At 42.3% G+C, this 25109-nt stretch overlaps 1 protein-coding gene across 10 annotated transcripts in view; it reads left to right on the plus strand.

The window, feature by feature from the left end:
• The window catches only part of BCAS1 (brain enriched myelin associated protein 1), a 65960-nt gene that overhangs the window by 18741 nt on the left and 22110 nt on the right, over positions 1 to 25109 (plus strand). For 4 of the 10 annotated variants that reach the window (XM_076010853.1, XM_076010851.1, XM_076010856.1 and 1 more), the window contains exons 2-5: positions 429 to 587; positions 1558 to 1602; positions 3990 to 4124; positions 11535 to 11747. In XM_076010853.1, the coding sequence (XP_075866968.1) occupies positions 429 to 587; positions 1558 to 1602; positions 3990 to 4124; positions 11535 to 11747 (552 nt within the window). Of the gene's footprint in view, positions 1 to 428; positions 588 to 1557; positions 1603 to 3989; positions 4125 to 11534; positions 11748 to 21415; positions 21458 to 25109 lie in introns of all 10 variants that reach the window. The other 6 variants (XM_076010852.1, XM_012752224.2, XM_076010855.1 and 3 more) reach the window with 3 other exon arrangements.

Raw genomic sequence — 25109 nt, forward strand, 5'->3', positions numbered from 1 at the left:
TTTTTTAGTTTATATGATTCAACCCTGTGGGGATTGTGGGAGACAAAATAGAGCCATCTCTGGGGATAATGTACAAATTATTAGACAAGGCGACCACAAAGATGGGAAATATCGGCGTCCTACCCAACCTCTTTGCAGAATCGGGAGAAAAGGGGTTTTGTTTAGAATGCGACGTGCACCGCTGTGTTTATTACCCTTCGGCTCCACACAATGTCCCTCCAACCGACTGCAAGTGCTGAATATGTCAGAAAGAGGGGGGAGGCGAGGGAGGGCGACTCTCATAAGGTCTGGATTGTTCCGCACGCTCGTGGGCAGGAGAAGTATGGCTGGAATTAGGGGTAAGGGAGAAAGGGGCGTGAAGCGAAAATAGTACTTTGAGGGCTCACATTCAACAAGTTGCGACTGTGAAAACTCTGTGTCCCTCCTAGGGCATAGCTGACGGCGAGGAAAAAGAAGGACGAGAAATAGGCACTGTGAGTGGGTCTGTCCCCGGGGACCCGGAAGGACCGGAGATTGCAAAGGAGGACTCCCAGACAGCAGAGATAGAGGACAATAATAATCCCATCATGAGTTTCTTTAAAACTCTGGTAAGCTGCTTTCTCCCTTTTTACCCTCAATTCTATTGCTCAAAAGTCTTATTAATTCTAAGAATCGTGCATGTGTGAATGTCACGGTACTGAGTGGATTACCATCATGACGCTGCTGGAACGTGGGAGAACAGGGACAAGACTCGCTTCCTGAGGGAGCTGGGCTGCATCAGGCTACGAGGGAGCCCTTAAAGCTGGGAACTGTGGTATGAACAGGAGGCGCCTAGACCGGGTAACGTGAGCCCCACATTGCAATGGAATTCGTTGCAATTGGATGCCTTACGGTCACTGATCATAAAAATAATTGGCAGTACCTCCAATTGTTTTGTTGACCTATCAGAGCAGTTTTGCCACTCAAATGGCAAACAAAACACCGTCGAAATCACTTTCTGTCTTGTTGCGTCCAAGTCTGCCTTTCCAATTGGATGAGGGCAAAGACGGTGTCTTTGCGTTGCTTGTTTATCCCCGACCGCCCCCACCCCGGGGCAGAGCCCATGGCCTCGCACATGTCAGCCACTCAGACAGGAAAAAGAACCTCGTGAGGAATGGATGCATAATTAAATAGACAGCCTAAAATATGCCTGGGCTGTTTCCAAATATCAAGACTAAACTTCAGAAGGTAAAACAATAGAAGTCAACAGAATGTGCCACAAACACCAAAGGGTTATGCATGTGTTTGGTGTAATGATAGAATTGATGGGAAGTTGGTGGCCTTCCAGGAGAGAACTTTGAATGTGCTCAAACTCTTGGTGAATGTGTAAGATCTGAGGCATCTCACTATAAAATATTAGTATGTTAACTTTGTTATCACCCAGAGGCCCTTGGGTTTCTACTGAACTGAAAGTACTTCTCATTTTATTCTTTACCTGTATAGTGAACTGGAACACCCCAAAGAATTATGTATCTAATCAAATAAAAATCACCCTAAAGAGCCATGATTTTTAATGTTTGGTTTTCTCAAACTTTTAAGGTTTCGCCTAACAAAGCTGAAACAAAAAAAGATCCAGAAGACACGGTAGGTGTTTTGAAGTGTGTATATATATGTCTGAGTTTGTGCATAGAATTGGATTTGGATTTGCATCTGCTTGTTTGTTTTTGAATATACATATTATATATAAATACGTATATATACGTAGTTAGCAATTTAATAGTGCTGTTAGACTGTCTTTAAAATATTTCATTTATGTTAATGGTGGATTAATGGAAATGTTAGTGGGAAGCTTGAAAGATAAACTGATTCTGGCTAAATGTCACAATAACCAATTTATATAGAGTAAGTGCAGAATACTAATAATTATGTCATCATCTTAGTGTTTTTAGTTGTGTGGAGAGACCAGACTCAAAGTAGAAGAAAGCTGCTGTATTTTGGTTTTCTAAAAAAATATGTTCTTTGTTTTTCATGTAATTTGAAAAAAATAAATCTCCACTGCAAAGGCAATTGTTTGGTGAAACAAAATAGCTGCTGTAGGACCCTTGCCAAGTGGAGGGCCACGCAGGGGAGTCAGGTCACTCTAAAGAGCCGGGCTTTTTCACTGTCATCCTAGAAATTCAGCCGAGTCCCCTCAAAATAACTTCGGTTTAAAATAACTTCTTCCGAGATGTTCTCCCTTTAAATTTGATAAGGCCCGTTACCCCTCGTGGAATACATGGTTTAAATTTCACAGGAGCCATGGGGGAAGTTTAACTTGGTGACGGATAAGTGTCGTGGGTCCTTCTTTAGATAACGCGAAGTGCTTTGAAAACCACTGGGATCAAACGTACGGCTTGGCCAGCTCCGTACATCTACTACCCATATTCGAAGGACTTGGTTGTGAAAAAAAAGCATCCTAGATTTTGTCCCGGAAGATCTGTATTTGAGCTCCAGTTTTGCTCCTTGGTAGTCCTGTGATCTGAACCTGTCTGCACCCCATTCTCCACATCCGTGAAATTAGGACAATAAAAATGTTCTCTCCTAAAGCCCAGGATTGAAAGGAGGTGTGGCAGTGCCTTGTAAACGGTAGCGCTCCGTGCGAATGTAGGTGGTCCCTATGTTCATAATCACGTGCGAGACTGGTTGAACGACGTGATGACATTTGCACTGTAGTGCTTGGTTCCTCTAGGATTTTCTTCTTCCACTGGGAAAAAAAAATGTATAGCTGAAGCATCTACACACATTTTCCTATAAAACTGTCCATTTGCTAGAAGGCCACCAGGGTCAATTCCAGTGAATGGTTGGGTCAGAATGTTTCTCTTTGGGTTCTGTGTTTCGCCTTGTTTGAGGCCACGTGGTGTAATAATAGGCTACAGGCAGTGGGAGTGTGGGAGTGTGGTGGGTGTGGTGTGGTTCCCAGCTGACCAGTACACTCCCTCTCTTTACCTGGTCGTGCACCAAGACTCTTTCCTGACCCAGAATGTGGTCCCAGCTGAACATACTTAGCTGATAAAAATCTCACTCCCCTGCCCAGAGACCTGCGCAGTCACTGCTGGTGGAGCTGGGGTCTCAAAAGAGGGTTCTGTGAATGTAGGTTGTCCATGGCTCCCACAAACAGACCTCTTTCCCACAGACCTGGTTCTCAGGCCTTGCCATTTTGACATCTTTTCTACCTATGTTCTTGGATTCATGCTTTTGAAAGATCTGTACCATTTTTTAGCACACTACCTGCTCCACACAAAATACCCTACCCTTTATAACTTAAGTCGGCAATCTCGTGTGGTTGTAGCTGGGCTATTTCCATTCCAATCTCCCACACACACCAGTTTGGCTCAGCGGACTGATTCACTCTAAACACGTCCTTTGCCTGGGAAATCTGCCCATCCAGAAGTGAATCGAGATTTTTGCGGGTGATATCCGCTTCCATGGACTTTCTCATACTGAATTCAAGGAGGGAGGTTTGAGAATAAAAGCCATTCAGTGGGCAGTATTTGCCTTGACTCCAGGGTGCAAAAATAAATCATTGTGTGCAGGTATTCTTTTCTTTCCCGTGTGACAATAGCAATTTAACACTATCAAGTGGAGACTGCGTTATCTTTTTTTTTTTTTTCCATTTTTCATTTGATTATTTTAAGTCACAGAGACAGAGTTGAAGTGTCCTGATGTTGAGATATGGGGGATTTTTGTCTGGTTTGGTTTGGGTTTGGGTTTTTATTTTTTTTAAGGTGTGTTAATCTGGGTCATTTAACTAGGTCACCCTGTTGAAAATCAGTGTGTACCTGGAGTTGACTGTGAATATGCTGTTTAGCAAATTGTCTTTTGAGAGTTTAAAAAAGGTAAACATTCACATGGTGTTTTGTGGTTAGGGGATTCGGGTGAGATACCAGCAGTTCATTGTCACAGTGTATTAATGTACTTTAAAACAGCAGGAAAAAAAAATGGATTTTGTTTAAAAACCAAGTTCTAAGGCAGTGACTGCTGTTGCCCCAAAGGCATCCAAAGCAGAAAGTGTCTGTGACGGACAAGCAGGTCAGAAGACATCCGAGAGCCAGGCTAAAGGCGCCAAGAAAAAGCACCTGGATAGCCCCAGGCTAGGACTCGCCTTTAGAAAGTTCTTTAGGCATAAGGTCTGTATCTGGGTAAACTAGGAGGAAAAAGAAGAACCCTGGTCTTCACCCCACAATACACGTGCCACCTGAGCCCAGCCAGCTCCTGTCCTGTGAAAACAGAGCCTTGGGTGGCTGGGATCACTAAAGGAGAATAAAAAATGATGTGAATTACACTTAATGACTTTTTCCTTATGTCCCCACAGTTATAAACATCTCAGATTGGTTTCTTCCTAGTGTGGACCAGGGTTCTGAAAGTATTCATCTAACCCAGTATTTCCCAAATGTTGGCTGTTTGCATACCATGTTTGCTAGATATACAATTATTTATAATATTTGTAAACTTAAATTGACCCATTTCCTATTTAAATGTATCATGAAAAGAAACTTGGTATCATGCATAGAAAATCAGAATTATTTTTCATAAGACAAAGGTAACCATTAGTATGGCAATAAAAAAAAAACTATTACATTCTACCTAATTCGTTTGTGTTAAGCTCTGAATCTGATGCTCTTTCTAGCTTTATGAAAAGGCAATTAATTGACCAGTGGTAGAAAAATATTAAAGACATACCAGCACCAGACTGAGACTCTCCCCAGAATGTTATTAGAAGGATTAAATGAAAGTTGGAAAAGTATTTTCACGTACTGTTACTTAATATATCTCTATACAATTTAAAATCATCTTGATCCGCCAATGGTATGCTTCCTGCACTTGGGGAAATACTCTTCTAACCTCAAGATAACAATTGTATCTTTCTGTGGTCTGTTTCATCCATTCCCAATATTAACTAAATTTATACCGAGCCCAAATGAAATCCCAGGCAGCAAAAAACAATGAATGAAGGCAGAGCCTGTTATAGCTCCATGTCCTTAGGAAGCTAAGACAACATCAAAGTCAATTTTGGAGATATTACCCTTCTAATGTCTAAGAAGGTGCCAGTGTTTGTCTGAAACCACCAATTTAAAAGATCCCTGAATTGGGTCAGTGTGCTTAAAATTTTGTTTAAAATAACAACCACTTTCAACCAAGTTGAACGAACATATTAATAACATCCCAGCTGGATGTTATAGTATCAGGATTGTACATGCAAATAAGAGCTCCATAGAAAGTTCTCATAGCTGAATCTGTATTTGCATTTAAAAACTATATTATATTACTTGCTGCTTTGCTTTAGGAAATAAAAAAAAAAACTATATTATAAAGCCACCCTGCAAAATAAGCCACTAGGCTTATTTTGTTTTGTAAAGAAAGAGTGATACCTTTTGCAAGGGGGCGAGGTAAAATTAAAATGTGGTCCAATGGGATATGGAAGACAACTTCGTAACTGCTAGTGAAACATGTCATAAATCTCATATGAAGGAATCTAGTTTAACTGCCACTTGGAGCCTTTGTGAGTAGACGCCTTGCACGTTTAAGAAGTGTCTGACTTTCCCCCCAGATCTGTATTTCATTATGACATTCATTTTTTCATGCACTACAAACATTCATGACTGCAGTTTCCCTTGCCACCCATAAATGGACCACCCAAGCTCGATGTTATTATTCCCAGGACGTCCCCAAATCTATGGCCTCACATCCTGCCACTGGGGTACCTGAGGGAAGGATAGATTCTGGGATGCTGGGAAGATGTAGAGAAAGCATCCTTTTTGGCATTCTGTAATACAGACAAAATAATTTAGGGTTTTGCCTTGAGTTACATTCAATGTATTTTTTAATGGAAATGTAAATTAAAATATAAGGGATGATTCCCAAGTGTGATTTCTCATTTATGCAGCAGTTCAGTAGAGCTCATTGGCTTTTACCTCAACCTAGGATAGTTTGTTTCTTTTCCTTTTTTGATTATTCTGTTGTCTACAGAGTTAGCAAAATATGGCCTTTAAAATAACCAGCCAGATTCTATCAATGACCCTTGATTTTAGGAGGTGTGATGCCCTCAGTTTCACCCTGGGGTTGTAACTCAGAAGAGAAAGGGGAAATTCAAGCAAATTCAAAGACAAAACACTATCTTTTAGTTTTGTTATAAACAAAAATACAATGGTTACCAATTCTGGTTAACTCTGGGTTTATTTCTCTACATCTCCATTTTCCTTCCTAGAAAAAGAATTTTTTTTTTTTTGTTTTAAAAAGTGAGGAAGTATGGAATTAATAAATGAAATATGTTTATTGTTATAAATTATAAGAGCGTCAGCCTTCCTTTGCTGAGTCTGCATCTTTTTTTCTTGGCTTAATCATAATGTGATGCCTCAGAATCAGACCTTCTCACGTGGCCTCCAATGTTGGTGACAACATGCACACAAGACAAGGCATCGTCTCAGCATGTTTCTGCCGCGCCCTGAAACGCTTCCCTCTCTGCTCAGGCTTCCCCAGTGCCCACCCTGTCTGCCAGGCCGGTGGAGCATCATCGACGGCTCACGTGATCCCTAAGCTCTGCCACACATCCGTTGTTTTGGGTTCTTGGTGTAGTGCTTACATCTTACTAACATCCCCTCTCTCCCACACCCAAATGTGAAAACAAGAGGAAAGCTTACTAAGAAGGTAAAGTTATTTGACATGAAATCTCCAAATGGAAAATACCTTTGAATTTCATGGGTAGGGTCACCAGGTAAAATACAGAGTACTCAGTTAAATTCAAAATTTAGATAAATAAGAAATATTTTTTTGAGTATACATGTAAGTATGTTCCACACAATATTTGGGACATATTTATGCTATAAAATTATACTTTGCTGATCTGAAAGTCACATTTAATGGGGCATCCTGTATTTCTCACTTTTATTTGCTAAATCTGGCAGCCCTGTTCCTGAGATTACCTCTGACAATATGGTTAGAATTTCTGGTGGACTCCACTGCAATGCAAAGAGAGTATCAGGCTGCTCAGTGCTGGCAGAACTCCATTTGGGGGACTCCTCTGGGAACTGAGGAGTGGGGTGGGCAGGGAATGAAAAGCGTGATGGTGCTGTGGTGGGGACTTGTGCCCAGGGAGGAAGGGGTGGGTGGCTGGAGACATGTCAGGGTCCTGGGTGGGTACCTCTCTGGTCCATTTCATAATCTGTAATTATTGATTGGCTGATCAATTGGTTGTCTGTTTTGTGCCAGACCTAGCGCCTGATGGCAATTAGGGATGTAAAGGAGACCAAGACCCTCTTACCCTCAAGGAGCTTGAAATCTAGCAGGAGAGACATGTATTTGACAAAACAATTACACAAATTAGAGTCATATGTTACTATAAATAGAGTCACGCACAGTGCTTTTCAAGGGCCTCTGAGTATCTTCCCAGTGCAACTAGAAGAAGCGTGGCCATTTCGTTGTAAAACTGATCAGTGTGGATGTGTTTTTCAACCTTTTTCTCATTATCAGCCCTGCCATGATGCATTTTTAGCCATCCCCCTAGCCCCCTTCCTACATGAAATTTTAATATGACAAATACATTGTGTATCTGTTTATGGACTGCAGTCCTTTGGAACGCTACAGACCACATTAATTTCTAATGTTTTATAACCACCCTCCCCAGAACAAGGGGGGCAGTATCACCTCCGCTCTTCCCCCCTTGGAGGTGGTATTTCCTGTTGAAAAGGGTGATATAGACATTTCCATCCCTAGTTGCGTAGAATAGCCTGGGGACTGGGGAGACCTTGATTCGTTGGAAACAGTGTAGTCTAGAGTCGCTATCAGTGCCTGGATTCAACCGTCAGCTCTGCCCCCTCATGGGTGTGACCGCAGGCAAGTTACTTAACCACCAGGCACCTCCATTTCCCTGTCTGTAAAATGGACATAATAATCAGTTCCTTCCTTGCAGGACTATTGTTAAAACACTCAGTGCTTAGAACAACACCTGGCACTGTAACCTGTTACTGTTATTAATAAATCAAAGTTTAAAGATGAAAATTACGTCTCAAAGCGGCAACGATGGTCCAGAGAGACTAGGCTGAGAGAGAGAAGGAGAGAAAGGAAGGGAGGTAAAGAGGAGGCCATGTGGGGAAATCAGCCAAGTATGTAATGCATCAGGTAAACTGGTGCTGTCCCAGAGAAATTCTAGAACTCCAGAGCCTGGGGGGCTTTTTTGTCACCCCCATGAGACTCTGGGCTAGTGGACTGAGGTCTTATCCAAAGGCGGCCTTGAGCAGGAAAATAGTGCAGCATCTAGAGCGTCCTCAACTACGTCTAGGCGTCCTCAATCTACGGCCCTTGGGCCACATGTGGGTGTTTTTGCCCATTTGTTGTTTTACTTCAAAATAAGATGTGTGCAGTGTGCATAGGAATTTGTTCATAGTTTTTTTTAAAACTATAGTCCGGGCCCCCAACGGTCTGAGGGACAGTGAACTGGCCCCCTGTTTAAAAAGTTTGAGGACCCCTGATCTAGAGAGTATAGAAAAACCAAGCAACGTGGGAGGGCTAAGCAAGCGAGCCCTTCCTGCGGCGCCGTGGGCAGGACGAACCCTCAGCTTAACGGCCAGAGCCCGGCCTTACAGGAGGAGATGAGGGCAGCCCGAGGCCCGGGGTTCTTGACCTAAAATGAGCCCCTGAGCAAATGGGGATCCTCCCAGGGAAGCAGGAGGCCAGGCAGATGTTGGGGGCCAGCGCTTCTAGACCACCCCTTGCTCAGACCCTTGCCCAAGTCCCCTTGCCAGAGGCCCCCAGAGCAGCTGTGGCCTGTGCCCGGAGCACGCCGCCTCCCCCCTGTTAACTTCCAGTCGCCCTTCAGCCCCAAGCACGGCCATCCCCTTCTCAGTGAGGCCTTCCCTGGTTGTCATGAGTGGATCCAATTCCCTGCTTTGGATTTTCTTGTGATGGGAGTGGGGTAGCACCAGATCCCCTCACACCCTTCAGTAGTGCTTTATTTTATTTTATTTTATTTTTTTGGAGACAGAGTCTTGCTTTGTTGCCCAGGCTAGAGTGAATGCCGTGGCGTCAGCCTAGCTCACAGTAACCTCAAACTCCTGGGCTCAAGCGATCCTCCTGCCTCAGCCTCACGAGTAGCTGGGACTACAGGCATGTGCCACCATGCCCGGCTAATTTTTTCTATATATATTAGTTGGCCAATTAATTTCTTTCTATTTATAGTAGAGATGGGGTCTCGCTCTTGCTCAGGCTGGTTTCGAACTCCTGACCTCGAGCAATCTGCCCGCCTCGGCCTCCCAGAGTGCTAGGTTTACAGGCGTGAGCCACCGCGCCTGGCCCCAGTAGTGCTTATTACAGCTGAAATAATTCCAATTGTATTTGTTTAGTGTCATTTCTCTCCATCAGGAGGTGTAACCCCAGCACTTAGTACACACCACAGCTCATAGAAGGCACTCAGTGTGGTTTTTTAATGACTAAATGAATAAATAACACACACACACACACATATATATATATATATATATATATATATATATATATCTTTTTTTTTTTTTTTTTCTTTTGAGACAGAGCCTCGCTCAGTTGCCGAGGCTAGAGTGCCGTGGCGTCAGCCTGGCTCACAGCAACCTCAAACTCCTGGGCTCAAGCAATCCTCCTGCCTCAGCCTTCGGAGTAGCTGGGACTACAGGCATGTGCCACCATGCCCAGCTAATTTTTCTATTTTTAGTAGAAAGGGGGTCTCACTCTCGTTCAGACTGGTCTTGAACCCCTGACCTCAAACCATCCTCCCGACTTGGTCTCCCAGAGTGCTAGGATTTTAGGCGTGAACCACCCCACCTGGCCTAATACTTAACATTTTCTGAAAAAAAAAGCAAGCTACTTTAGTGTGTATGTGTGTGTTGGGGGCGGGAGGCGGTACTTCCCCTTCAACTATTCCCCTTTAATTTAATTACCATTTGGAGCTAAAATAGCACCAGGTGCCCAACACCATTTGGAACACTCATAACCCAGAGCCTTATGAGCTTGGCCATTTTGACTTCACTATCTATAAAATGCAGCCTTTATTTTGAATTCTACCGATCAGTAGTTTCGTACGTTTTTAAATGGAACTGGGATTATTCCAGGAACAACCATTGCAAAGGCCATTTCTATTCTTTAGTTCTTTATCTTGATTTGAACTTAGAATCTGCTCAATATGTGACAACCTCTGAGTACCAAAAGCGCTCAGCAGAGATGACGCTGTGTCTTGCAGCAGACAGTGCAATCCTCGCTGTCTGCAGATGCCCGTTGGAGAGGCGACGTGCTGCAGCAACGAGCGACAGGCAGGGGCCACGGTCCAGATCTGAGCCAGGCTGTGCCCTTTGCTTAGTGTGCGGCAGATTAGGAGCCTCGGTTTCCCCATCCATGAACATTTGAGCATGGGACGACCCGGTCTCTAAGACTCTTTCTGTCATCAGAAATACTGTGGAAGTTCCCGCATTTGTCCACATCTGATTTTTACTGCAGGCTCTTTTTCTCTTTTAGTCAGAAAGTGTAGTCAAACAAATGACATCCCAGGGAATTTAAAGGGACTGAGTCACCAGCCCCTGGAGCAAACATCGTAAAACAAAGATGCTGAGGATGAAGAGTTTAGGTCAGAGGAACCTGGTGGTAACATTTGTAATGCCAGTATTCACTCAAGTCGAGATACTCTGTCCCTATAATTCTCCCAACTCTTTCTTTATCCCATGATTCGGGGGAGGGGGGGGTGCAGAGTGTAGAAATTAGCACCCCTCACTGGAGAAATCTGATGTTTTGACATTGGACTTCAGTGTAACCATCAGAGAGAGAGAGAGAAAGGAAAGGAAAGAGGGAGAGAGGGAAGGAAAGGAGGAGGAAGAGGGACGAGGCGAGAGAGAGAGGGCAAGAGGAAACGGAACGAATGAATAGCATTTGATGAAGCTGTCACTGTGGAGGGGAGGGCTGCATCTAGCAGTGAAGCAAGGGGGATTGTGGGTACTCTTCCAGTTCAAAACCCCTTCCCCAAGTTCCATGCGACCTGCCTCGTACTTACTTTATAGCCTAGATCGGTGATTCCTCCGAAGTGGAGTGTGGGAGAAAAATTCCATAATTTCTATTATCATTATATTTTAACATTTCCTTAACTTCTAATTTGGATTAATAAAGCCATACATGTTTATAATATAGAAATAAATAAATGCATGGGTTGGGGGTGCATGCTCAAAATGTTTTCACTGATAGGGACTTGATCAAACCATTTGGAGAGCGATGGGATAGGTGAGCACTCTGCCTTCTAACAGCAAAGTCCTCCTACCATCGCTTTGATTCCCAATGAGCTACTCACATGAGCATCATTAATAAAGCTTCTATATTTATTTTTTCCAAAAGGAAAATATCTTGGCTTTTTCCAGGATCTTAACATAAATCCACATTCACAGTAGACATGTGGAAAATACAGAAAATTATAAAGAAGAAAATTAACATCCTGCATAACCCCAGCCCATATTTATTTAAAAAAAAAAAAAAAAAAAAAAAGATCGTTCACTTGTGAAATCTTGAGACCATTTTGAATGTTTTTAACTCTCTAGGGTGCTGAAAAGTCACCCACCACTTCGGCCGACTGTAAGTCGGACAAAGCCAACTTCACACCCCAGGAGACCCAAGGGGCAGCCAGGAACCCCAAGTGCAGCAACCCGTCGGGTCACGTGCAGTCTGGGACGTCCACGGAGACAGTGAAGGAAGGTGCCAAGGAGAAATCGGGACCCACCTCTCTGCCGCTGGGCAAACTGTTTTGGAAAAAGGTAAGTCTGATTTTCCAAGATCTGGAGAGTCCTTGGGGCCAGGATGACTTGAGAAGTCGTCTCTATCGGGCCGATCATTGTACCTGACAACATATGGAGGGTTTTTTATGCCCCTTTCTTCTTCTTCTTCTTCTTCAAAATGACTCAACTTACCAGTGAATTAAAGCTTTCTTTGCATGTACTCCTGGGAAACAAAATGCCTATCATGTTATAAACATGTGTTCGTGGGGAAGAAAAGGAAATGAACAAGTAGAATTTTTCATTCTTTGAATGACTCCGATGCATGAGGCAGGGTTGTGGTATTTCATGACTTCATTTTCCTTCTGAAATGGGTTATGATTTTGGCCGCCTCCCAGTTGTCTGTGAGCACTCGCGCCCTGGCACGATGACCCTCCTCGGGGCTCTCTGTCTTTGCTTCTCCCCAGCCGGATAGAACCAGTCATGGTGAGCCCCTGGGTCCTCAGTCTTCTCTTAGAAAACCAGGGTGTGCACCTGTTCACCACCCAGGGCAAGCACGCGCTGTGTTCTGGGACAGAAGATTCAAATCACTGTCTCATATTCCACCACCACCTCCCCCCCCCCCAATCTGGAATTAAAGTACCTGGGGGTTGTGGCGTGCAAGGAAATGGTGGGTGGGGCTGAGGACTTCTGCGAGCTTTTCCTTAATTGTCACTGCCGAGCAAGCGCCAGCTGCAGCACATGTTCGCAGCTCTCGCCTGTTTTGAATTTGGCCGAGCGTTGAGCAAGAAGGCAGGGATGAGGGGGTGGGTGTAATTCACAGAGCTGGAAAAATCCAACTCAGTAATTTCATCAAAACATCCTTGCCACTTGGCACTCCACGCAAAGCAGATGAGACATTCAGTTGCCGCTGTGGTGTCGGCTTCACTCCCTTGACCGGGGTCCAGCTGGATTTCTGAGCCTCTTCCCCGTTTGCTCCTGTTGTACCGAAATCCCCCTTCTCGCTCATTCCCAGAACACAAACACCAACGTTTCATGAAAACTTTGGATGATGTCAGTTGACATTTCTGTTCCAATCCTCCTTCTTCCCCCACCCACTCACTATGCCTTATCTTAACATGTCTCCTATCATTACCAGCGATATAATGGAGGGAACAATTTCCAAGTACATATGTGCATATGAGTGGCAAGGAAGATGACTTAAGAGGCTCCTATCTGAACACTTTATTTATTCAAAGTGTATTAGAAAAATAGAGCTAGCACATTAAACTTGAGATTTAAGATTTATATTGCTTGGCTGGGTGCGGTGGCTCACGCCTGTAATCCTAGCACTCTGGGAGGCCGAGGTGAGTGGATCGCTCAAGGTCAGGAGTTTGAAACCAGCCTGAGCAAGACCCTATTTCTACTAAAAAAATAGAAAGAAATTAATTGGCCAAGTAAAAATATATAGAAAAAATTAGCCGGGCACGGTGGCACATGCCTGTAGTCCCAGCTACTTGGGAGGCTGAGGCAGGAGGATCGCTTGAGTCCAGGAGTTTGAGGTTGCTGTGAGCTAGGCTGATGCCACGGCACTCACTCTAGCCTGGGCAACAGAGTGAGACTCTGTCTAAAAAAAAAAAAAATTGATATTGCTCAAGGTGAGACTCAATGTATTTAGTTTAAAAAGGAATCTAATTAAAAGGAAAGTATTAAATGAATAATGGCACTGATTTTAGGTAAGTGTGGGTCCTCCAAGAAGCAGATCTAATGGAATTGACAAGCAAGGGATCTGTGGGAGAAGGTTCCTGTGAAGGTTAAAGGGAAAGGGGAGGGGTGGGGGGAGGGGGGGAGTGGGGAGGGGGTGGGGTGAGGGAGGGGAGGAGTGGGTAGAAAAGACCTTCAGACCACAGGGCGGGTCTGACATCTGGGAAGGGAGAGAAAGAAGGAAGGAAGAGGCTCAAAAGAGCCTCACTCAGACTCAGAGTAGCACGAGAAAGCCTTGGCTAGGCCAACGCGGGCTCTTAGAGTACGGATTGTCCATTCCAGGAGTTTCACGCTGGACAGCAGTGAAGGGCGCGGCACCTCTGCCATGCTCGGTCACTGGCAGGAGCCACCAGGGAGAGCAGGGCCTCAGCAAGAACACTGCGGTGGCAGCCGAAGGCCTGGCAGGTGGGGGCCCGTCCTGGTCAGGAAGTCTGAGCCGCACGCTCCATGGCTGCCAGGGATGACACGTAACACACAGCAAAAGCCGCAGGGACAGTGGCCAGTGACTGCAGTTTGAGGAATACCGATGTAAGCGTTACAAGTCCGGAGCCAGACAGACTTGACTTTGGGTCTCAGTTCAACACTATAAGCCTCAGTTTCCTCATTTGTAAAAATGCAAATAATAATACTCCCTACATCATAGAAATGAAGTAAGAATTAAATGAAATAATGCCGGTGAAACAACAGCATGTGTGTGTCACAAAAGTGCCCGATGAACTGTCGCTGTGTCCTCTGTCGTTTGTTTCCTCTGGGCTCAGGAGGGTTGGAGAACTCACCATGTCAACCGCTTTGTCTTGGGTGCTGTCCAGTTCAGGGGAAAGCTGCTAAACTATTGCCTCAAGGGCTTATTTGATGTTTGGAATCTGTAAGGCACACGGTGGTTCCTCTTTGAAGTTCAAGCTATTTCCATTGACAATAAAAGTCAGGACAACTTGACATTCATTTCCCTAATGGTAGAATTTCATTTATTTCAGTCCCACTGTCTTTTGCACCATCATTCGGCTTTATTTCTTTAGTAGATTATTAAAATTATGAAGTTAAGAGAAACTAAAAAGCAAATCACCTGTCTCTCCTTCTTGCACCCAGTCAGAAAGAAAAGCTCTATATGGAAGTAAAATATGGAAGTCTCACTTATTCAACAATATTTTGATCACTTTCTTTGTGCTAACCTTTTTGTGCTAAGTACTAAGCATTGAAAAAATAGTCGTGAGCAAATGCCTTCCCTTTTCCAGCTTATATTCTTGTGGAGAAGCTTATTTTTCTAGTAGAAAGTGAAATGAAGACCTTTGTTTTCTTGTCTTTCAATTAGAAAGGCTGTCGTTATAAAATCATCCTTGTCAAAATTTTGAAAAATGCAATGGGAAAAAGCTAGGAAATTCTTTTGTTTTCTCTGATAACTAACCCTAACCTCTCTTTTTCCTTCTCTTAATTGAGAAGCTCTTAAACAAATTGATTTCAAAGTCTGTAAGTCTATAGATGCAAACTTTGGAAATTAATTTTTCCCATCACAGGCTATGGATAGGAAAGTATAAGTTATTTTGATTCATAGTCTTGACTGCTGAAATACTTCTTATTATAAAATAAAAACAAAAATAGCCTTTGAGGATATTAATTTCAAATTATATTTTACTTCTTCCATGTGTAAGAAGTGTAAAAACCAGTTACCTGGGGTAAATATGCCCTTTAGTATTCTGGGCTAACTGGGTTGCCACTTGCCCTGTGACCTTACGTAAGTTATTTGCCCTGTTTCTGTTTCTTTTTCCTCATCTACTGAATGAGAGGGGTGGGATGTGTACGTAATCTTGATAATTCTTGTATATGGTAAAATCTTGCATAACAGAATCAAAAAGATTGGGCTGTGTAACCCTGGCCAAGTTGCTCGACCACTCAGAGACCCTATTTTCTTATCTGTAAATTAAGGACTGTGTTTATCTCACAGTGTTGTTGTAAAACACCAATAATTGTACACAGAGAGCACCTGAGACATAGTAAGCGCTCAGTGCATGATGTTGTCATCATTTCTTCAAGTGTGAACAGTCAGTGGTCACGACTAAATGCTCATGTGTGGCTTCTGGTACCAGCATCACCTTAAGTATAAAAAAGTGTAAGACTCATTTGCTATCAAAAGACTTGAAATCCTTTTGGAGGAACATGATACACACACACATACACACACACACACGCATGCTTGTGTGTGTGTGTGCACGTGTGCATATGTAATTAGTAAATGATATATTTGGAATATCTTCAAAATAACCCTTTTCCTACTTTCCTTTGGGAGAGACAGATGGTACAGTGGGAAAATACTGTGAGCTCTGAAACCACAGAGACACGTTATCAAATCTCAGTTCTGACAGTTCCTGGCTGTTTGAATTTCACTCGATCACTTAAACCCTCAAGCTTCAGTTTCTTCAGCTATAAAACCGGCCAATGCTATCGACCTTCCATGTTTATTGGGAGGATTGAGTTAGAAAAAAAAAAAAAAAGTACTCCAAGTGACTGTTACTCAGTGGGGTATAACGCTCTTCCAAAACAACAAAGTTTGCAATTTTGTGTTGACTGTGGGGTACAGATGACAAATGCTAGGGGTGTTTAAAAAAGAGAATAGTCAAAAAATAATAATAATAATAAAATAAAAAATAAATGAAAAAGAGAATAATCAGTATAAATGAAAATAGAGAACTTAAAAATTCATCTGGATCATTTGTTTCAAATGCAAATTTTTACGCCTCCCCATGAGGATTCTGGTTAAGAAAGTCTGGGCGTGTGGCCGGACAATTATGGAAGCACTTGAGAGACAGGCTGAAAAATCTGAGCTGGACAGAAAAGGTCTCAGGGCTACTGAAATCAGTGAACTGAAGAGCTGTTGCATGATCAGAGTGTGCTTACAGAAGACCTGCTAGGAACAGGACAAATGTTGGCTTCAATGATACCAGGTGAAAGCAAGTTAAAGAATTTTCTTTTATGCATTAAAAGCAAGTTTCTTTTAGGAATTGGATGTGCTCTTTAAAGGAGAGAAACACTTATTATTCAAGCGAATACTGACAAGTTACGTGCTGTTTAGCGCCTTATCCTTGGCAACATAAATGTCCAAACAGGATCCTGTGGATGTTAAACTAGATTTTTATTGTTGTTGTTCATGAGGCTGAACTATTTTTAGATTCGCCAGATAATAGCCAGATGTCCAGCGCATGGAAGAAGGCTGGGAGGGTTTCTGGTTTTGAGATTTGAAGGAGGGTCTCACGCTCTGTAAGTTTCTTGATTGTGCTGGGAGTTCGCGGACCTAGGAAATGCCTCTCAGTCTGCAGAATTGAGACTTCACTTTCAGATCATTCTGTTCTCCCATTTACACCAAAGTGAGCTGCTTTATTGCACCAAAGTGAGCTCATTTACACCAAAGTGAGCTGCTTTATTGCATCCAGTTTTTCTTCTTGTCTCTGCAACCGCCTTCCTGAATTTGTTCCCGATGTGGAAGAATGAAGTCGGTTTTCCTCCTCATCAGAGTTTATTCCCTACAACATCCTCATTGGCGGCAGAGAGTAATGAATTAGAATCTAGAACTTCCGGTTCCTCGGCTCATAGTCTTTCTGCTAGGTGGAGAACACACAGAGAAAAGGAAAAAGTTGCCCGAAGCCTTCATTTCTCATTGTGTATTGAGGGTGGAAACCAGGCTGAGTACAAACAGAGATGAAATGCGAGGTCCAGGCTTGGCCCAAGGAACTGGTTCAATGAGGATGCTTTAATGCACCGTGAGCTTTCAGCAAGAGCAGAGACACACCTCAAACCCCAAAGGGAAGTGTAACGGTAGGGTAGGTGTGAAAGTTTAATACATGTTGGAATAGAGACCTAGAAATGAAGAGAAATCTGCTCCCGTGTTGAATACTAACTTGGAATGCTAATGGAAAGCAACTTAACCCACTGTCTGACAGTAATAGCCCAATAGTAGCCCGATAATTTGAGTTATTAATCATTATTATTTTTGTGAGTGTTACCAATTTTTTTTCAGCTCTGTACAGTTCACCTAATACACACTATGATGGAGGGATACAAGCCAATAAAGAGTATTTGCTAAGGAACAAAACACACTGCAAGAAGCTGTCTTTGGAATTGCCACTGGAATCTGGCCTTGGCCCTGTGTATTCAAATTTTTTATCAGTGACTTGGACTATGACCTAAAAAAGCACACTTATCAAGTTTATAAAATGAGTGGGCTCATTAATGCAATCCAAAATGTAAAAGATAAAGATCTCAAAATACTGACACAATGGGCTGAAGTTTGTATGACCCAGAATTTTTGTTTTACAAAGGTCGATGTGCCTTTATTGTATATTATACCATCAAGATCTTAACTGAGGCCCAAGTCATCCCTACCCCATTCCAACTTTGGAGCCTAAAATAACCTAAAAGCAATGTTTAAAATGTCTGTTCATAAGGGGTTCAGGAGCAAACACACATCTGGCCCAGGCAGACTTAAAGGCGTTTCAAAAGCAGCATAGAGTTAGTCAAGAGAAATCTTAAATAGATCTACTAGACTCAGCCAGTGTCACTTCTTCCCAGCATTCATGAAAGTTGCTACATGCCATGTGCAGGCACTGTGCTAGGGGCTTTACTTATGCTAAGTCAATATCAGCAATTTTCATAGACTGATGGACATAAACCCATGCCCCCACTCATCCTGCCCAAATAGTTCTAGGAACCCAGGACAGGTGATCATGAGTCAGTCTGGGCTGCCATATGAACCTACTAGGTGATCGTCCCCAAGCCACAACACTGCCACCAGCAGATCCACCAAGGGGAAGGTCCGTGCCAGTTCACCCTACCCATCACTGCTGTTGGGCTTCACAAGCCTGCCATGGTCACCCACTTGGGCCCCAGAGTGACCCCATTTGACAGGACTCACCCTCGGCATCCTCACAGCCCTCTTTCTCCCCAGTACACACCTAATTCAAGGACAGCTGAGGCGGACTGAGTTGCTCTCCCAGCCACCAGCACCCTAACCAGAGCTACTATTTCCCACTAGCCCTGGTGGTGACAGATTCACCTGAAATTTCCACCAGTGAATTCTCTTTCTGGGGTCCATTTTTTTTTTTTTTTTTTTTTTTTTTGAGACAGAGTCTCACTTTGTTGTCCAGGCTAGAGTGAGTGCCGTGGCGTCAGCCTAGCTCACAGCAACCTCAAACTCCTGGGCTCCAGTGATCCTTCTGCCTCAGCCTCCCGAGTAGCTGGGACTACAGGCATGTGCCACTATGCCCGGCTAATTTTTTATATATATATATCAGTTGGCCAATTAATTTCTTTCTGTTTATAGTAGAGACGGGGTCTCGCTCTTGCTCAGGCTGGTTTTGAACTCCTGACCTTGAGCAATCTGCCCGCCTCGGCCTCCCAAGAGCTAGGATTACAGGCGTGAGCCACAGCGCCCGGCCTGGGGTCCATTTTTTGAAATCTTTATTTCTGCTCCATTTCATACACCTTGACTTATAGAAAAGGCTATAGACAACTGAATTCTAATTATAGACATGGTTCAAGTTGTTCCTGCCCCCACCTCGCCCCCATATACACACACCTTCCAGGGGCTCCAATTCCCACGTAAATGACAGTTTTCGTGTAAGTACCAAGAGGAGCTGTGTGGACTTGACCACAACTGCCAGACTACACCTGCTCTGTTCCAGCCAGGTCTAGCCATGGTTTTCCCTACACATGGTGTATTTTATTTTTTCCTTAAAACAACCCTATGTTAGATAGTCTAATAGTCAATCTTTGGGTAAATGAACTGAGGCTCAGAGAGATGTGATTAATTTGCCCCAGGTTATCCACTGAAATTGAACCTGACTCTACAGTCCATGATGCTCTAGACGTGGGTTCTGAGCATCAGGAAAGAATTTTTCTCTGACATGTGCCGAACACTAAAAGGGGACCAGAACCTGGCTTCTCATTATCCACTTTTGGGTCCTTTTATTAACTAGAGATTTCAACTGCGGACATGAAGGCTACACCTGTGGGCCAGTGTGCAAGTATACAAAAAAGTTCAAAATGATTTTGGATGGTCCTTGGATAAAGTCCTAAAAGAAATTTAATCAGTTACATAGTAAAAAGCTATCTCCTTTTTCCATTCCATTCCAATTCTTTTGGCAACATTAAGAAGAAAGTGTCTTCTTGATATTGATAGGCATTTACCACTGTGCTAACACTTGCTGATCTCTCTTCTTAATATTGCATTTGTTTTAATACATTCTCTTTACAGCAAGAATGTTGCTATTACATTTACTGTAATGAGACTTTTAAAAATATATATATATATTTGAGTAAAAAGTCAATTTAAAGAAAAATATCAAGTAAATACAAGTGGTACATGGACAGATCGAGAATTAGAAGATGGTTTGAAAATCACTGAAGCACACACAAGAGATGCTCAGATGGATGCATTCCCAAAATAAGGGATGTTTTTCTGGGTAGTATGACTTTAAAAATAAAAAATAGCTATCTTTTGGGGAACAGGCAATATTTATAAAGCTAGTTTTTTAGACCTCAGAAAGATCTGGAAATCTGAAATCATAATGAAGGTCAAGGAAACATCAGAATTAGTTCCTTCTGCTCCTCACCATGTTGCCAGTTTCCTCTGGAATACAGTGAACAATCAATGGCCAGGAACTTTCCAGACACAGGAAATCAAAGATAAAAACTAGTCTCGTTACAACCAACTGGGACAGGAATGAGGGCTTGAAAACCTTGAAGTTTTATTCTTAAATACTGCTAGGATTTTCTCAGTCTAAAGCAGACAGTGTATCAATTCCTGAAATTTTTGTGGGCCAGGCTTGAGGAGGTCTGGCTTTTAAAAAAAAAATCATTTGATTCTTTACCTGTTCGTAGTATTAAATAGCGTCCAGCTGGTCTTGGAGGAAAGGGGCATAGTTCCAAGGAAGTAGCACTAGTTGCTGAGGTTTTTTTTAATGCACTGTAATTTCCTGATTAGTAGAAGCCTCCAGAAATGCCACGATTCTCTTCAGGGCCATTTTCGTGCCCAGGGAAACTTCACTATGGGAAGAAGATCTATAGGAATAAATGATCCAAGCTGAAGATCTCACCTAGAGAGATAGCAAGTCTGGAAGTGAAGAAAGAAATTCACATAGTCACCAAAAAATGTGTATCTGATCCTGAATTTATCATAGCTGGGAATAAATTTGACCCTTAGAACCATTTCCACTGCTTTCTAGCTGTTCAACCAGAGCAAGGGACTTTACCTCTCTGTAGCCCTATTTCTTACTGTGCAAATGAGGATCTTGATACTTACCATTTGGGGGGGGGGGATTTTAAGTGCATGCAAAACACTCAGTGCAGAAGACATATTTGTAAATATCACTTCCCTTCTTCCTCTCCCACTGGCTGTTTTAAAAGGGGGGTAAATGATAGGCCTTAGTAACAAGATGGATACAAGGAAACATTCTTAACCTGGAGTCCAAGAGAAGAGAGGCAGAATGTCTGTGAAGCCTGATATTATTTGCAAAGTATTTTGTTTATGTTCATTTTGGAGGGGAGGAGGGTCCAGATCTAGCCAATGAGTCTCTTCTCTAGGCTTATTGCCAGAATTTTGTTTTTACCTAACAATGACTGTGTGTATGTCCGTCTTTTCATGGGCCACTAGAAAATGTAATGGCAAGTGTGTTGCGCACCCACAGCTAAGACTTTGTGGTTTGTGTTTTCTGTAGCAAGACCCCTCCCCTCTCCATTTGTATCTTGGCTGCCTCTGTGTGTTAATCTGCACTTTGTTGCATTTTGAAATACATGATTTTTATATATTTCCTGCATTTTTGTAGGCCTCCTTCAAGTTCTTTTTGGAACAAGGTCTGCACACTCAACCTATTGTCTAAGAATTGCACCATAGGGCTGTTAGCCCATTTAACCCTTTGCTTTTATGTAACAGTTTTTTTGGTAACATCTTAACTCTCACTTTTGTTTTTATCTTCCTTTAGTCAGTTAAAGAGGACTCAGTCCCCACAGGTGCAGAGGAGAATGTAAGTTATGCATTAAACCACAGAATCATTCCACTCTCATCTTCTGCGTGTCCAATCACTGGGCATTTTCAGCTCTGGGATCCTGTGTTCTTGCATGTTCCAAATGTTATTCATCTGCTGTAGACTCTTTCACTCTGCCATGTGATTAGGGATTAATGGGGAATAACATTGCATAAATTTTTGTAAATTCCCATTAAACCAATGCAAAATAAGTGCAAAATCAGAGCACGTATTTTTATGTTGTCAGTTAGGGGCTGAAAGAGTCTACTAAACATAGGAACAGCTTTGCACTTCCCGAAGGGATAATGATGCTGCATATTCTGCTTCACTCTGCCATGACTGATCATTCACTTTTATTTCTATGGTGATCCAGCTTCTTACTAACTTTGGGTGGTACCCACACAGGTAGTTGCATCGGGCATGAGAACATCTTGTAGCAATAGATGCTGAGACTGTCACTCTCGGGCTGGAGAGCTGACTCTATGGGTCTACACTTGAGACAGATAGGTTGAGCCTATCGTGAGACAGATAGGTTAAGCAATATTGCCAAAATTTTTAAGACAGTATATTCATGGCTGAAGGGATGGTACTAGATAAAACATCACAAAAATACATCTTTCCAAGACATTTTTCAGGGAGACTAATAAATTGGCCTCATGAGTTTCAGACCCAAAACAGCAGCTCCCTGCCCTGAAAAAAGTACAGTCTTTGAAAAATTTTATAAGTGGGGACAAGTGAATTCATAATCGGTTAAGATAGAAACTGAACATTACCATTTTTCCAAAGCAAAATAGGTATGGCGTCTTCTGGGTATCTCTTGTTTACCTGTCATGGATAAGGCAGTGTTTTCATTTGTATTTAGGGACTGAAACTGAGCAGACATTGAAAATTAAAACATGTTCGAGAAATGTTGTCCATGATGTGGAATGAAAATTAGCGTGGCTGTGTTATAATTCTTGTTAGGAGAAAGAATTTTTGAACTCTATCTGTCATTTTTGTTGTTTTTCTTTTCTTCCCTTCTTCCCTTCCTTCATTCCTTTCTTGAGCCAAACTTAGCAGCTCACCAAAGCTCAGGTCTCTCATAATTCCAGAAAATTCTCATGAATTACTGGCTGTTTTCTAGAGAGCCAAAGTCTCTATTTCAGCAACCTATAAGGAAGAAGTCCCTGAGTCTTCTTCCCATCAACTTTGAATTTTAATGCTGCAGGTAAAATCTGGACAATCAGTTAGCGTTGAGGTTCTGAGCTTTCTGAAGAAAACCTCTTTTTGGATGTTGTGTATAGTTCTTGTCTGAGGAACCCTTTGCTGCCTGCGGCTAAGATGCTAAAATGCAGAGTTGATCTCTAACAGGCAAACAGAAGATACTTCATTTTCTAGTGTGAAATTTCAGAAATATAAACATGAATGAAGAGTTAAATTATTGATACCAAATGATAACATGAAAGCTGATAGGGACATAAATAAAAGGCAAAATGTTTTTTAAAGAAAATAAAGAAGCATTATAAAACTTGCTTTAACCCAGGCACCGTGGCACACCCCTGTAGTCCCAGCTACTTGGGAGGCTGAGACAGCAGGATTGCTTGAGTCCAGGGGTTCGAGACCAGCCTGGGCAACCTAGCAAGACCCCATAGGAAAAAAAAATTATTTTAAGTAATTTCTTTTAATTGCTTTAAATTGTTTAGCTTTAGAAACAGTATTTCTCTTCTTAAGTTTCAAAATTTCATTTTCTAACAGCCTCTCACTTGGAGGGACTGAGGCTACACAGTTGTGATTTTGACCCCATTTTCTCCAGAACATGCCACCTTTTGAGCTTCAGTTTACCCGTCTATTAAATAGTGATAATATTATCTAGGTTTTATGGCTCTTGGAAAATTAAATGAGATGATGCATCTAAGGTGCTTACGTTTGTGCCTAAAACATAAAAAGAACTCAGTAATGTGGAGGTCAACAAACTACAGCCCATGGGCCAAATCTAGCCCATCACCTATTTGTATATGGCCCACAAGCTAAGAATGATTTTAACATTCTTGAATGGTTGGGAAAAAATTGAAAAGAGAATATTTCGTGACAGACACATAACAATTATATAAAATTCAAATTTCAGTGTCTGTAAATAAAGTTTTATTAGCACACGGCCACGCTCGTGCCTTTACGTATCACCTATGGCTGCTTTGTCACCAGGCAGTAGAGTTGAGCAGTTGCAACAGAAACCGTATGACTAGCAGAGCCCTTTGCAGGAAAAGTTTGCAGCCCCTGTAGTAATTGTTAGTGAGTGGGAGACAACATAGTAAGTTACATCCCAGTAATCAGTACTTACACTTCTTAGTGAAACTGTACAGCTCACAGATGACCCAGTGGCCACATGGATTGACAGAATATGTAAAACAGACTTAGTTTAATTTCTTCCTCCAAAATAAGAAAGAGATGACATTAGTCAAAACAATGTATCATATTCTAAATCTTCAAAACAGGACAATTAGATGTGATTAACCATATTACAAGAGTGCTTTAACTAGTGACTTCTTCTGGCTAAAATATGGCTGAGTGAGTTTATTGTTTTTTAAATTTCTCTACCTACAACTTTCCAAAGCCAATCTACCAACCAATGCAAGGACCACACCTGTGTTTTACAAAACAAATGATTTTAACATTTCTCAAAAGTTTTTCATAAAAAGAAAAATAAGGTTTTTGAAGCCCATGGAAATTTTCCCAGAATGTGCTTCTAGTCATATCAAAAATAAATTTATATGGACTATAGAAATTATAGAATCCTTCAGTCGTAATCTGAAAATGGTTTGGCCACTGGTTAATTGAGTTAATGTTCAATGAAAAAGAAATCTTTCCTTCCAGTGACCTATGAGACCAAGGAAATAGATATTTCTGTTGTTTCTCTCTCTCAGTAATTAACCAACCTCCCCACTGCAAGTGAAAGAAACCCAACTCAACCTGGATTAAAAAGAAAATGAAATATATATGGGCTTTCATCAATCACTAGAAAGTCAAACTGGTTTCAAATGAAGTTTGTTTCAAGGCTCTCCCTTGGCTTAGCCTTCTTGGCCTGGCCACATTGTCAGCAGTGCAACACCACATCACCTAGTCCAGAGTAGAGAGATGTTCCACTAGCAACCCTGCGTGCCTTGGAATTTGTTCTCTTCCATTGGCTCGAATGCATTCACGTGCTCTGGTAGTCAGCGTTTGCCAGGTTATGTTGCAGTAACAACCAAGCCCCTAATTTCAGTGGCTCTTCTTTTTTTCTCACTCATGCTACAAGTCAGCTGTAAATTGGCTGTAGCTTACCCATGTGGCATCTTCCTGCTAATATCTAGAGAGAAGCAGCAGCCCCTTCAACAAGGACATGCAGTTCTAGCTGCCGAGAGAAAATAGTGCCACGCTGAACCATGCAATGGCCCATGCAGCTTCCTCTCAATCGTGATTTACATCACATCAACTCACATTCCATTCACTAAAGCAAGTCAGACAGCAAAGGACACAGTTGTGTAATTCTTTTACAGGAAGATGGAATAAATAATTGGGAAAATAAAGCAGTCTGCCACTTACTGCCATCCCTGAACCAACATAGGCAAGGAGCTAGACCATGTTGACTTGTTTAGACCTTTTCAATTGTCTTCCTCCAAATCACATAGTCTTGAAC

Source organism: Microcebus murinus, chromosome 16, assembly GCF_040939455.1.
Source record: "Microcebus murinus isolate Inina chromosome 16, M.murinus_Inina_mat1.0, whole genome shotgun sequence".
Classification (NCBI taxonomy): domain Eukaryota; kingdom Metazoa; phylum Chordata; class Mammalia; order Primates; family Cheirogaleidae; genus Microcebus; species Microcebus murinus.